Raw genomic sequence first — 14,008 nt, 5'->3', positions numbered from 1 at the left:
GTTTCTGATCCAATTTCTTTTACATCTATATTCCATTAAATACTGAATTTTATCAATTTTAAAGTCAATTTTGATTTGTTATCGGCTTTACCTTTAAAAAAACTCGTGGAGATTTTTGTTTCATTAGCTCACACTGTATTTCAATTTTTTTTTGTAACAACAAGATATTGTGATTTCCTCCATTTTTCGCGATGTGTCATTAATATTACGCGATCGTTGAAATATCACGCGTCTCATCGCCGGGAGAAAATAATATTTCACACACGTTCCTCGGACGACGAGAAATGCTAATGCACGTCGGGGAGAACCGCGTGCGTGCATGGCCGTTTGACCTTTTGAAAGAAAGGAAGGTCGTCATCGAGTCTCTCCCTGCGAATTTAGCGCCCACTGCATCAGCAACATGACTGAGTGATGCTGCGCGTCTCGTTTCTCTTCCATGCGACTTACGTGTTCCAACGAAAAATGCAAAAAACATATTTAATTGCATTCCACGTAGGATCTTTCATTTTCATTCAGCAGCGAGGCAGCAAAAAAATCAAATAAATGTTGGGAATATCCGCCAATAATAAAAGAAGAATAAAAAAAATAAATTTAACTTTTTATAAAAATTTTATAAAAATGACTTAATTATACGTCTAGAAATTGTGGCAATATAACTCGAGTGGAAAGTATCCAACCTGCAGAAGAATATGCTGTTTATGCGTTTATATTTACGACTGTGTCATCAAGTGGTTGTAAAATGATGAGAATATGATGGACAGAATATTTATTTTGATCGAACATCGACACCGTTTGAAATAACAAGTAGAAATCGCCAATAAATGATCATGAGTTGAATACTTAGAAAGATATTTTTAAATTCTCCGTCGAGTTATCTACATTTATGCCAAACTAGAGAATAGATATCGATTTAAAGCCGAGGTAATATTATTTAGTCCTATCTCGCGTAACATTGTTATTTCCTGAACAATGAAACACGCTGTAATGCGTTCTACTATTGTTATTTTCCTACGAGATAACCGTGAAATATACTTTCCCGGATCGAAACTTTAGTATACTTCTAGTAATTTGCATATTCTGTCGCTCAGAAATTCCGCGAAATACAATATTCGCGCTTGTTATACGACACGATTCTGACCGGGACGAGGTGGTTTACTTTGATCGAATCACTGACACGAATCGAGTTCGCGGAAACTCGAGAGCATTCTCAGACGATGTACGACATGGCGTGAAATAAAAGTTCTCGCCGCCGCCGGCGCCGGGAGCGATCTGGATAGCAAAGCTTTTTACGCACGATAGTCATATCGATCAGTACGGAGAATTATTTCGATGCAATTTCTCAGTCGAACGAGCAAGCGCATCGAATTACTTTCCAATTAATCAGATTTGAGGAAACTTTGAATCTCAGAATGTAAATTGTGTATCGTGTAAATCGAAGGTGATAGGTAATCAGACAGGCCACCGTCGTAAGAATAGATATCGACAATCGAATTGATAGAATTAAATTGAACTGGAATATTGAATGTAGAATATTAAAGTGGATCGGAGTAAATATAGATATTTAATAAAAATCAATCTATAAAACTTGTTCAACTGCCACCATCATGAGTTTCACTATTTCACGTATATACGCCAAAAAAACAATCGAGGCCGTTATGTCCGTTGCTGTCAGTGCGGGTCACCGATTAACCGCCTTTCCTGTCTTCTGTATGCTTGCGGCAGAAGATGGTTTAAAGTATCCGGTTACACGGAAACGCTCGCCGACTTTAAAATAAGGTTTCCTGCATCCGTACACCGTGCCGGTGTTTTCTAGTTTTCAACAAAAATTTCACTACTGTGAATAAATTAAAGTATAAAAAATTTATGAGCGTATCTTTACCATAATTTTAGAGAGATTTCGATCAATTAGGATAATCAGTAACGTGATGTTCCAATAATCCCCTTAGCGATATTGCGTGCTCGTGGCGCATTATTACAACTTTGCGCTCAGACAATCTCTACATCTAAGGCAGACAGTTTAATGCGATGTTTCCTTGCGCAGGATGGGAGCTGCGAGGCATACACTGTTATAAATTCTTCAACATCAGGCATTCTTGGGAAAAAGCGGCGGAATTATGCAGGAGGTAAGGGACATGCACTATCGATCTTTCCCTTTCATTTACACTGAGAAAAATGTTTTGATGGTACCAACAAGAAGTGATGTATGGTAGAATGCATTTTGGTGAAACCAAGCAGAATTTCTAATTATCACAATAAAACTCGATGTATTGTAACTAGAACGTTTGATAGACTTAACTATAAGGATTTGATTAGTATTTCCCCCAGTTGGATTTATAAAACTTCTAGTTATATTCACTAGACATACACGACACAGAAATTCTGGTATATTTAACGGGAAGAAATCAATCATGCTCATTTGGTAATTCAAAAAAAATTTTTTTGATTTGTTTATTTTCCAACAGACATACTAGTTGAATCTACCGGAATTCCAATTAATGCAACCAGATTTTTTAGTTCTGGACCTAAGATTTGACTTCGACAGAATACTATCGGTATCTCTTTCGACAGAAAGAATGTGTAGTGCCAATCGTTTTTCAAGACAAAAGATAAAAAATATGCCCTTTTTTCTCATCCTTTTCGACCATGGTCGAATCGAGGTGCGAGGTGAATCACTTTGGCGTTCTTCTATTGCAGATATGGGAGCGAGCTGATGGTGGTGGAGTCATACAGCGAGAACAACATGTCAGCAAACATGATCGGCCGGCATTTGGATCGTTACTGGCTAGGTCTCGCTTCGCTCGACGATTTACGTACCAACACGCTCGAATCCGCCGCGGGAATGCTCGTCTCGCAATACGCCGGTTTGTACGCAATTTCGTTTCGCTCGATTTGCAGACGGCAGCCGCGCGTTCTGCACGAACAAATCCCGTAACCGAATGCATCCTGTGCAGCTTCTGCCACTTCTTCCTTTTTTTTTTTTTTAATCTGTCTCTCGAGTGCGACTCGCGCTCCTTGTCATTAACGATTGACTTAAGAGACCTTGACCGATATTCAATGTAATGCGATGCGGCTAGCAAATGCGATTCTCAAAATGTGAAGGGGATGAAAATTCTGAAGAGTTAGAAATGCTTAATTCTTAATATTAAAATCCATTTGTAACCGATTTAAGAATTTGTTTAACGAGATTTGTCTTGGTTTTTTTTTCTTTAAAACTCAGTTCTTCCAAGATCTTATTTTTAATCATTAATTACTTAAAATTGTAAGTCAAGTTAATTAAAAAGTCTGTAATACAAAAGATATTTCTGTACATTTTAAAGACAGCTACCCGGTAAAAAAATTTTTATATAAAAACAAATATATATAATCATATAATATTATATAAAATATGTTCATATATGTTTTTTTTCTCTTGTATAATCTCTGTTTGTATGTACAAAAAAAATAATAAGATTTAGAAAATAATTAAAAGGATAATTTTTGCATTGTTTTTTTATTGTTTTTACATTGTTTATTTATTTGGCTATATATACTTATATGTAATTATATATAATCATATATATAATGTAATAATTGTATTTAAAATATAATTATATATAATTACATATATGAGCAAATTTTTCATATTTGCTCAGACTTTTTTTTACAATGCAGAAATTATTTTTTTAATTATTTTGTAAGTCTTTTTCTTATTATTTTTTCTGTATACATACAAACAGAGATTATACAAGAAAAAAAACGTAGTATGGACATATTTCATATACTTTATATGTATAATATTATATATATTTTTATATATTTTTATATGAAAAATTTTTTACCGGGTAGAATTATTAAAAGCCATAAATTCATTCAAAATACGGATGTGAACGATAAAAAAGAATAATGAAAGGTTATTTTGTCCTAGTAAAAGTTTTCCGAACGTTATTGTTATACGAACGTATTATGAAATTAGGTGATTGATAATTGTGACGCGGTCGTTTTGTAACAAAGCTCCGACCTCGCATGCACGCGGGGCCAGTTTCTATCAGGGTCACGGAACACGGAACTCACATATACGAGATGAAGACACACTTTTCTCACAACAATACCCAGACGTCGTCGTTTCACGTCCGTTTGCTACAAGCTGCAATTTCCTCATCTAATACATTTGCACACCGTCTACTAAACCGTACTATTAATTACGCGTCGAGTTTGTAGTTAACTATGCGTTGCTAGCGACAAATTTAATTGCTCAGATAACGATGATATGTACGACAAAGTCGACGCAGTTCCTTACCACGAGCGTGCATTAGTCGAGATATTCGTATTGTTAACACGTTATTAAGATTTATCTGTTTGTTTATATATATAAAGCGGATGTAGCTTTATTACAAAAACGTCTTAATAAAACATTTCTAATGCCAATAATTATCTGAAACAAAAAAGAAACAATATCGTCAACATTGTCAGGGGCTGCGTTTTCACATTGTTGGCAAATATGTAGGTTTCTGGGCGTCCAGGCAACCGAATCCGCACTCAGGCGAATGCGTGGACGTCGCCTTGACGGATGACCGGCAAACGTGGGAATTGACCACGTGCGAGTCGCTTCTTCCTTTCATGTGTCGTGCCGACGCCTGTCCTTCCGGTAAGTCCGTTCACGTGAATTGCGGGCGAACATACATATATATGTATAAGCGGTCGCGTAACGGCCGGGCCGGCGGGTCGTTCTCCATATTTCATCGTGGAATGGGGGATGATAATCCACCGTGACGGGATAACTCCGCAGGTTCGTTCCACTGCTCGAACGGCAAGTGCATTAACGCCGCGTTCAAATGCGACAAGCAGGACGACTGCGGCGATTACTCCGACGAATTGGACTGTCCGGCTAACTGCCAGTATTATATGGCGAGCAGCGGCGACGTCGTGGAGAGTCCAAATTACCCGCATAAATATGCACCCCTCAGCAATTGCAAGTGGACGCTGGAGGGCCCTCAAGGACACAATATTCTCCTGCAGGTGAGTGATTTGCTCAATAAACGTTCCCCGTTCAATAAGCTAATGACACTTAACTTAACGCTGTATGTAATATGCTGTGCAAACTTTTCGGAGAGCGACAGATCGGACAGCTTCAAATGGAATTATACAAAATGAGTCGCGATCGTGTGTTTCAGTTCCAAGAATTCGAGACCGAGAAGAGTTTCGACATAGTGCAGATCCTCGTAGGCGGTAGAACCGAGGAGAAGTCCGTAAATCTGGCGACCCTTTCCGGCAAGCAGGATCTCAGCAATAAACTTTTCGTCTCGGCGTCAAACTTCATGATCATAAAATTCAGCAGCGACGCCTCGGTGGAGAGGAAGGGCTTCCGCGCCTCGTGGAAAACCGAACCGCAGACTTGCGGCGGAATCCTTAGAGCAACGCCGCAAGGCCAAGTGCTCATGTCCCCGGGATATCCGCAGAATTATCCCGGAGGATTGGAGTGCCTGTATATCTTGCAGGCTCAGCCGGGACGCATAATGTCTCTGGAAGTAAGTTGAAACCTTACGTATCCAATTTACTTCAATCGCGATACTTGTTTAATAAAATGTTGAAATTTTTTTTTAATGAAGAATATATAAAGTACCTGTGAGATTCAAAGATTTAACTTTCTCGTTTCTAGATCGAGGACTTGGATCTCGAAATGAATCGAGATTACATTCTTGTGAGGGACGGGGATTCACCTATGAGCCGACCGATCGCACGTCTCACCGGGAAATCGGAGAACAATCCGACAGTAATCATGTCCACCGGAAACAATTTGTACTTGTATTTCAAAACTAGTCTCGGCGATTCCAGACGCGGTTTCAGCATTCGCTTCACGCAGGGTTGCAAAGCCACGATCATCGCGAGAAACGGAACCGTTCAATCGCCGTCCTACGGTCTCAACGAGTATCCTAATAACCAGGAGTGTTTGTACAGAATCAAAAATCCAGACAGAGGACCGCTTTCTCTGAAATTCGTCACTTTCAACGTTCACAAAACTGACTACGTGCAGGTAAATTTAATTAAGTTACGTACCTAGGCGATGAAGTTCCGTTACCTCTTCGCACGCTCGGATTATTAACTTTCGCTTTTTCGCGGGAAATCGACAGATATACGACGGCTCCAATACGAACGGTCTACGCTTGCATCCCGGAAGTGGTTTCACCTCTAACACTCGACCTAAGATCACGCTTACCGCGGAAAGTGGAGAAATGCTCGTTAGGTTTGCCTCCGATGCTCTGCACAGCAGCGCGGGCTGGCAGGCCGAGTTTTCTGCCGGTAAGCTATATTACGTTTTATTTTTTTTTTTTCTTATATTATGTAAAATAACATGTAAATATATACTTATATTCACTAGAATACTTATTAACTGTATATAATTATTTTATATTTCGTTGTATATTGTTGAATTATGAGTTTATCTATATATGTAATGATAATTTTAGATTGCCCTGCATTACAACCCGGCGAGGGAGCTTTAGCGTCGAGTCGGGACACAGCTTTCGGCACAGTAGTTACATTCTCTTGCCCATTAGGGCAAGAGTTCGCCACAGGCAAATCGAGGATTGCCACGGTATGTCTCCCCGGGGGTAACTGGTCGGTTACGTATATTCCTAAATGCCAAGAGGTGTACTGCGGCCCCGTACCTCAAATCGATAACGGATTCTCGATTGGCTCTTCGAACGTTACTTACCGAGGACTGGCGACTTATCAGTGTTACGCGGGATTCGCGTTTCCTTCCGGAAGACCAACGGAGAAGATTTCTTGTCTGGCTGATGGAAGATGGGAAAAGAAACCGTCCTGTTTAGGTTTGTTAACATCAGTTTCACAGTCGATACAACTAGATGCGGTATTAAATGAAGCGGAGTTTTATATTACAGACACGCGTGTGTCCTTTCATTTTCAGCATCTCAATGCGCTCCGTTGCCAGAGGCACCTCACTCCAACATAACTATCTTGAACGGAGGCGGTCGAAGTTATGGCACGATTGTCAGATTCGAGTGCGAACCTGGTTATGTTCGAAGCGGACATCCCGTCATTCTTTGCATGAGCAACGGTACCTGGTCCGACGAAGTACCAACATGTTCACGTAAGTATAGTAAACTGCTCAATAATAATAATTATACTGATTATTAAACCATCGATATAAAATTAAGTGGATGACACTGGATAACAACATGACATTTCTTTCTTTTCTATAGGTGCCAAATGTCCGCTACTACCTACAATTAAAAATGGATTTGTTGTTGATATTGGCAAAGATTACTTCTTCGGCGATGAAGTTAGGGTGCAATGCAATAGAGGCTACAAGCTAACTGGATCAAATATCATACAATGCGGTCCTTATCAACGATTTGATAATGTGCCAACCTGCGAAGGTAAATTTTATGATATAAATTACTTATATCATATAATGAGAAACGCGCGGTTGTCTCATATTCCTCAATCTCTGTCTCTGCAGATATAAATGAATGCACATCGAGCCAGTGCGATCTAGCGTCCACAGAGTGCATAAACAATCCCGGTGCGTTTACTTGCAAGTGCAAGCCGGGCTTTGCACCGACCATGGAGTGTCGGCCTATCGGCGATCTTGGTCTCATCAATGGCGGCATTCCCGACGAGTCGATCACGGTTTCAAGCTCGGAAAATGGATATACAAAAACCGTAAGACGCATTGACACTTTCTATTCATAATATCTCATATGCTTTTTCTTCTTTTTATAATATTTAACTACTCATATATTTTCTGTTACTGAAGGGTATTCGTTTGAACAACGGTGACGGATGGTGCGGCAACAACATCGAGCCGGGCGCGAACTGGGTGACGATCGACATGAAAGCGCCGACAATCATTCGTGGATTCCGCACACAAGTCGTAGCCAGGATCGACGGGAACATCGCGTACGCGTCGGCCGTGCGGATTCAGTATACGAACGATCTGACGGACATCTTCAAGGATTACACCAATCCAGATGGTACGCCGGTGGAATTCAGAATTTTGGAGGCGACGCTTTCCATCCTGAATCTACCTGTACCAATCGAGACGCGCTACGTGAGATTCAGAATACAGGATTACATCGGGGCACCGTGTATGAAACTAGAGATAATGGGCTGCACCAGATTGGAGTGTTCGGACATTAATGAGTGCGCTATCAGGAACGGTGGCTGCCATCAGAAGTGCATTAACAGTCCCGGCAGCTATTCCTGCATGTGCAACACGGGCTTTGAACTGTACAAGAGCAATGGCACGGCCGGATTCAACCTGGTGAAGTCAGAAACTGGCGAGAGGGATGGGGATTTGTATCAGAGAAATAAAACGTGCGTGCGAGTGATGTGCCCGCCGCTAACGGCGCCAGAAAATGGAAAATTATTGTCAACCAAGGTAAAATAAAAATTAAATAACACGACCTTTTCGTCGCCCAAGAAAATATTGATTTGTTACGATTACTATCGCTATGTAAATATTTTCTGAAATGTAGAAATTCGTTTGTTTTATAGGAGCAGCATCACTTTGGCGAACTCATCAGATTCCAGTGCAATTTTGGTTACGTTTTATCTGGATCTTCTGCTGTAATTTGTACGTCTGCCGGAGTCTGGAACGGGACCATTCCCGAATGTCAATGTAAGTAATATACAGAACGTTTCAAGATTATCGCACATAAATTTTCGTTGCATCCCCGTTTTAAATAAGATTGTATACAATCTTATTTCTACAAGAAATGTCTTATATTTATTAAATATCCCTATTCTTGAAAATAATTCAAGTGCATTCTTCAACTTTTTTTGCAGACGCGAAATGTGTATCTCTGCCGGACGATAAAAACGAGGGTCTCACCGTGATCCGAAACGACGAGGCCAGCGTGCTGGTACCCTTCAAGCAGAACGTCACTCTGAAATGCGGTAGCAACGGCCGCTATTTGCGCAACACCATGACGTCCAATTTCCGACAGTGCGTGTACGATCCCAAACCCGGCTTGCCCGATTACTGGCTGTCCGGTTTGCAGCCGTCTTGTCCCCGCGTGGATTGCGGCAAGCCGCTTCCCACGCCCGGCGCCGAGTACGGCCAGTACCTGGACACCAAGTATCAATCCTCGTTCTTCTTCGGCTGTCAAGATACCTTCAAATTGGCCGGTCAGACCAATCGCAACGACAACGTCGTGCGCTGTCAGGCGAACGGCGTTTGGGACTTTGGCAACCTGCGATGCGAAGGTCCGGTCTGCGAGGATCCCGGCAGGCCGAGCGACGGTTATCAAGTGGCGCGTAGCTACGAGCAGGGCTCGGAGGTACAATTCGGCTGCAACAGGCCTGGCTACATCCTCATCAGTCCGCGACCGATCGTCTGCATTCGCGAGCCCGAGTGCAAGGTCATCAAACCTCTCGGTCTAGCCTCCGGACGCATCCCGGACTCGGCGATAAACTCCACCTCCGAGAGACCGAACTACGAGGCCAGGAACATCCGGCTGAACTCGGTGACCGGCTGGTGCGGCAAGCAGGAGGCCTTCACCTACGTCAGCGTCGATCTCGGTCGCGTCTATCGAGTGAAGGCGATCCTCGTGAAGGGCGTGGTCTCCAATGACATCGTCGGCAGACCCACCGAGATCCGTTTCTTCTACAAGCAGGCGGAGAACGAGAATTACGTCGTCTACTTCCCGAATTTCAATCTGACTATGCGCGATCCCGGAAATTACGGCGAACTGGCGATGATCACACTGCCCAAGTACGTGCAGGCCCGCTTCGTGATCCTCGGTATCGTCAGCTACATGGACAACGCCTGTCTGAAGTTCGAGCTTATGGGATGCGAAGAACCAGCGAACGAACCGTTGTTGGGTTACGATTACGGATTCTCGCCCTGTGTGGACAACGAGGCACCGGTCTTCCAGAACTGCCCGCAACAACCGATAGTCGTGCAAAAAGGTGCCAACGGGGAGCTTCTGCCGGTGAACTTCACGGTGCCAACTGCCATCGACAACAGCGGCAGTATCGCCCGAGTTGAAGTCAGGCCTCCGAGTTTCAAAACCCCCATTCGAATCTTCGAGGACACGTTCGTGAAATATATAGCTTTCGATTACGATGGCAATGTAGCTATTTGCGAGATCAACATCACTGTTCCAGGTTAGTGACGATTTTCAATTTGTCTGATGTTTTATTTGTCTAATTTAGATTTATCTTGTGTTAATAACGCATGTTTAAAAGTACTGGTCTTGCGTTTTAATAGGGTGTGTGTTCGCTCAAAAGTGTCAGTCGTTCTATACATATAATATTAATTTAAACATGAATTTTAATTAAATTATTAATTAATATTAGTTATAATTTAATCAATATTAAATTAACTGACATTCTGATGTCGCAGATATAACTCCACCGAAGCTGAGCTGTCCTCAGAGCTACGTTATCGAACTGATCGACCGACAAGAGAGTTACTCCATTAATTTCAATGAGACACGAAAACGCATCAACGCCACGGACGCGTCCGGTCCTGTGAAAATCACTTTCGTACCGGAACGTGCGATGATTCGAATCGGTGATTTCGAAAACGTCACGGTATACGCAACGGACTCCAGCGGCAACAGAGCGACTTGTCACTTCCAAGTTTCGGTCCAAGCGACACCCTGCGTCGATTGGGAACTGAAACCGCCGGCTAATGGCGGTATACAGTGCGTCCCCGGAGACAAAGGACTGCAATGCATAGCGACCTGCAAGGCCGGGTACAGATTCACCGATGGTTCGCCCGCAAAAACGTTCGGGTGTGACGTTAACAAACGGTGGTTACCCTCGTCGGTGGTGCCCGACTGCGTTTCCGAAAGTAAGTTTCTTATTCTAAGATTAACTTAATTTTATTTGTCACTATTACTATTTTATATTATTTTTTACGGTGTAATTTACTAATAATTAAAATATTGATATCTGTAGACACGCAACAGGCCGATTATCATGTAATTGCCTCGGTAACTTATCGCGCGAACGGCGCCGTTCCTCGATCCTGTCTACCGATGTACCAGGATCTCATGGCTCAGCATTACACAAATCTTAACACTATTTTAACTCAACGCTGCTCCGCTGTCAATGTGAATATGAACGTGTCTTTCGTCAGATCGATGCCTTTCTTGATCGAAGAGAATGTTCTCAAGGTATGGACTAAAATTAAATCAGAATTATTATGGATGAGGAATTAGATTGACAAAAATTTTCTACAAATTTCAGATGGACTTTGTTTTGGTGATCGTCCCGGCACAACGTCAACCGCAATTGTACGATTTTTGTGGTTCCACGTTGAATCTGATCTTCGATTTATCGATCCCTTACGCGAGCGCAGTTATCGAGCCTCTGTTGAACGTTTCCGCGATTGGTAATCAATGCCCGCCTCTCCGTGCTCTTCAATCGTCCATCAGTAGGGGCTTTACATGCAGCATTGGTGAAGTATTGAACATGGATACCAACGACGTTCCCCGTTGCCGTAAGTAGACATATTTCGTACTATTTAATTTGATCTATTACTTACAATTTTTTTAAGAAATTCTATCGCAAGACTTGTTTACACATTTTCAGTGCATTGTCCTGCTGGAACCTTCGCCGGAGAGAAGCAGAAGCAGTGCACAGCCTGCCCGAAGGGCTTCTATCAGAACAGCGACCGGCAAGGTTCCTGCTTGCGCTGTCCGTTCGGCACGTATACAAAGGAGGAAGGATCGAAGAGCATAGACGATTGCATACCGGTCTGCGGTTACGGAACGTACTCGCCTACCGGTCTCGTGCCTTGCCTCGAGTGCCCCAGAAACAGCTACACCGGCGAACCGCCGATCGGAGGCTACAAGGACTGTCAAACCTGTCCAGCTGGAACGTTCACTTACCAACCAGCCGCGCCCGGTCGTGATCGTTGCCGCGCCAAGTGTTCGCCGGGCATGTATTCGGATACGGGACTCGCACCTTGCGCTCAGTGTCCCAAGAACTTCTTCCAGCCTCAGCACGGCGCGACCACGTGCGTCGAGTGTCCCACAAACATGTATACGGACGGACCTGGTTCGGTCGGCCGCGAGGAGTGCAAGCCTGTCCAGTGCACCGACAACGTATGTCAGCACGGCGGTCTCTGCGTGCCAATGGGACACGGTATACACTGCTTATGTCCAGCCGGCTTCTCTGGAAGACGCTGCGAGATCGATATCGATGAGTGCGCGTCTCAGCCATGCTACAATGGTGCCACTTGCATAGATCTGCCGCAAGGCTACAGGTGTCAATGCGCCAACAGCTATTCTGGCATCAATTGCCAAGAAGAGAAATCGGATTGCGCGAACGACACGTGTCCGGAAAGAGCCATGTGCAAGGACGAGCCTGGATTTAATAATTACACGTGTCTCTGTCGATCCGGATACACTGGAGTCGATTGCGACATCACTGTAAGTGCTTCTCTTTATCGATTCCAGTCTAAACACTTGATAAAATTCTATAGAGGATAGATCAATGCGGTTAAAGAAAAATCGTATTCTATCTATAAACATCAAACATTTTATAAATTAAGTATTTATATTTAGTTTACCTATATCTAATTTTATTTTCGTATCTTTATGCAGATAAATCCTTGTACGGCTAGCGGAAATCCTTGCAATAACGGTGCTACTTGCATAGCTCTTCAGCAGGGTCGTTACAAGTGCGATTGTTTGCCAGGGTGGGAAGGTCAAAGCTGTGAGATCAATACCAATGATTGCGCCGAGCGACCTTGTCTGCTCGGTGCCAATTGCACCGATCTGGTCGCCGATTTCTCCTGCGACTGCCCGCCAGGATTTACCGGCAAACGCTGCCACGAGAAAATCGATCTCTGCTCGGGCAATCCTTGCTTGAATGGAATTTGCGTGGACAAGCTCTTCAGCCACGAGTGCATCTGCCATCCGGGATGGACAGGCGTGGCCTGCGAGACAAACATCAATGAGTGCGCGTCTCGGCCGTGCCGAAACAATGGTCAATGCATCGATCAGATCGACGACTATACCTGCACGTGCGAGCCTGGTTATACGGGCAAGCAGTGCCAACACACGATTGACGATTGCGCGTCGGATCCTTGTCAAAACGGGGCTACATGCATAGATCAGCTACAGGGCTTCGTCTGCAGGTGCAGACCCGGCTTCGTTGGGCTGCAGTGCGAGGCGGAAATCGACGAATGTCAGAGCGATCCTTGCAATCCGGTCGGCACCGATCGCTGCATAGATCTCGACAACACCTTCGTCTGTCACTGTCGAGACGGCTACACCGGGCCGTCCTGCGAGATCAACATAGACGATTGCGCGTCCGATCCGTGCCTGAACGGCGCGACGTGCAGAGACGAGGTCGGTGGTTTCAAGTGCGTATGCCCGGAGGGATGGAGCGGCGTGTATTGCCAAATGGACGTTGGCATGTGCCTGAATCGACCTTGCCAGAACGACGCCGCCTGCGTGGATTTGTTCATGGACTACTTCTGCGTGTAAGTACATGATGTCTCTATGATGTTTCGCGGAAATAATAAATCTTGGGTTTATACGAGTTTCCAACCGACAGCTGCCCATCCGGAACCGATGGCAAACAATGTGAAACGGCGCCGGAACGCTGCATCGGAAATCCGTGCATGCACCAAGGCCGCTGTCAAGATTTCGGTTCTGGCTTGAATTGTACTTGCCCTAACGATTACACCGGCATCGGCTGTCAATACGAGTATGACGCCTGCCAAGCCGGCGCTTGCAAAAATGGAGCAACTTGTATCGACGAAGGTCCCGGATTCACCTGCATATGCCCTCCGGGATATACTGGTATAAATTTAACATATCCACGTCAACGTGTTGTTTTTCTTATCAAACGCTATTATTTCTAAAAAAAATATGAATTCTTTAATTGTCTGCATTAGGTCAAACTTGCGAAGAAGATATAATCGATTGCAAAGAAAATTCTTGCCCACCATCAGCAACTTGTATCGATCTCACGGGCAAATTCTTCTGCCAGTGTCCATTCAACTTAACTGGCGACGATTGCAGGAAATGTATGTTTCTCAGAT

At 43.7% G+C, this 14,008-nt stretch overlaps 1 protein-coding gene across 3 annotated transcripts in view; it reads left to right on the top strand.

Annotated features, from left to right (window-relative positions):
- The window catches only part of LOC112454454 (sushi, von Willebrand factor type A, EGF and pentraxin domain-containing protein 1), a 37,765-nt gene that overhangs the window by 16,500 nt on the left and 7,257 nt on the right, over positions 1 to 14,008 (top strand). For all 3 annotated transcript variants that reach the window (XM_025015861.1, XM_025015862.1, XM_025015860.1), the window contains exons 4-24: positions 2,042 to 2,123; positions 2,695 to 2,861; positions 4,484 to 4,624; positions 4,766 to 4,995; positions 5,151 to 5,504; positions 5,636 to 6,010; positions 6,108 to 6,276; positions 6,444 to 6,806; positions 6,905 to 7,087; positions 7,200 to 7,376; positions 7,460 to 7,662; positions 7,757 to 8,380; positions 8,497 to 8,620; positions 8,788 to 10,110; positions 10,349 to 10,801; positions 10,909 to 11,126; positions 11,200 to 11,452; positions 11,545 to 12,386; positions 12,561 to 13,444; positions 13,519 to 13,766; positions 13,862 to 13,993. In XM_025015861.1, coding sequence (XP_024871629.1) covers positions 2,042 to 2,123; positions 2,695 to 2,861; positions 4,484 to 4,624; positions 4,766 to 4,995; positions 5,151 to 5,504; positions 5,636 to 6,010; positions 6,108 to 6,276; positions 6,444 to 6,806; positions 6,905 to 7,087; positions 7,200 to 7,376; positions 7,460 to 7,662; positions 7,757 to 8,380; positions 8,497 to 8,620; positions 8,788 to 10,110; positions 10,349 to 10,801; positions 10,909 to 11,126; positions 11,200 to 11,452; positions 11,545 to 12,386; positions 12,561 to 13,444; positions 13,519 to 13,766; positions 13,862 to 13,993 — 7,545 coding nt within the window. The remainder of the gene's footprint in view (positions 1 to 2,041; positions 2,124 to 2,694; positions 2,862 to 4,483; positions 4,625 to 4,765; positions 4,996 to 5,150; positions 5,505 to 5,635; positions 6,011 to 6,107; positions 6,277 to 6,443; positions 6,807 to 6,904; positions 7,088 to 7,199; positions 7,377 to 7,459; positions 7,663 to 7,756; positions 8,381 to 8,496; positions 8,621 to 8,787; positions 10,111 to 10,348; positions 10,802 to 10,908; positions 11,127 to 11,199; positions 11,453 to 11,544; positions 12,387 to 12,560; positions 13,445 to 13,518; positions 13,767 to 13,861; positions 13,994 to 14,008) is intronic.

The sequence above is a fragment of the Temnothorax curvispinosus genome, unplaced genomic scaffold, assembly GCF_003070985.1.
Source record: "Temnothorax curvispinosus isolate PA1 unplaced genomic scaffold, ASM307098v1 QBEX01005075.1, whole genome shotgun sequence".
Taxonomy (NCBI): domain Eukaryota; kingdom Metazoa; phylum Arthropoda; class Insecta; order Hymenoptera; family Formicidae; genus Temnothorax; species Temnothorax curvispinosus.
Note: the sequence above shows the minus strand (reverse complement) of the source record. Positions and strands in the feature narration are given on the sequence as shown.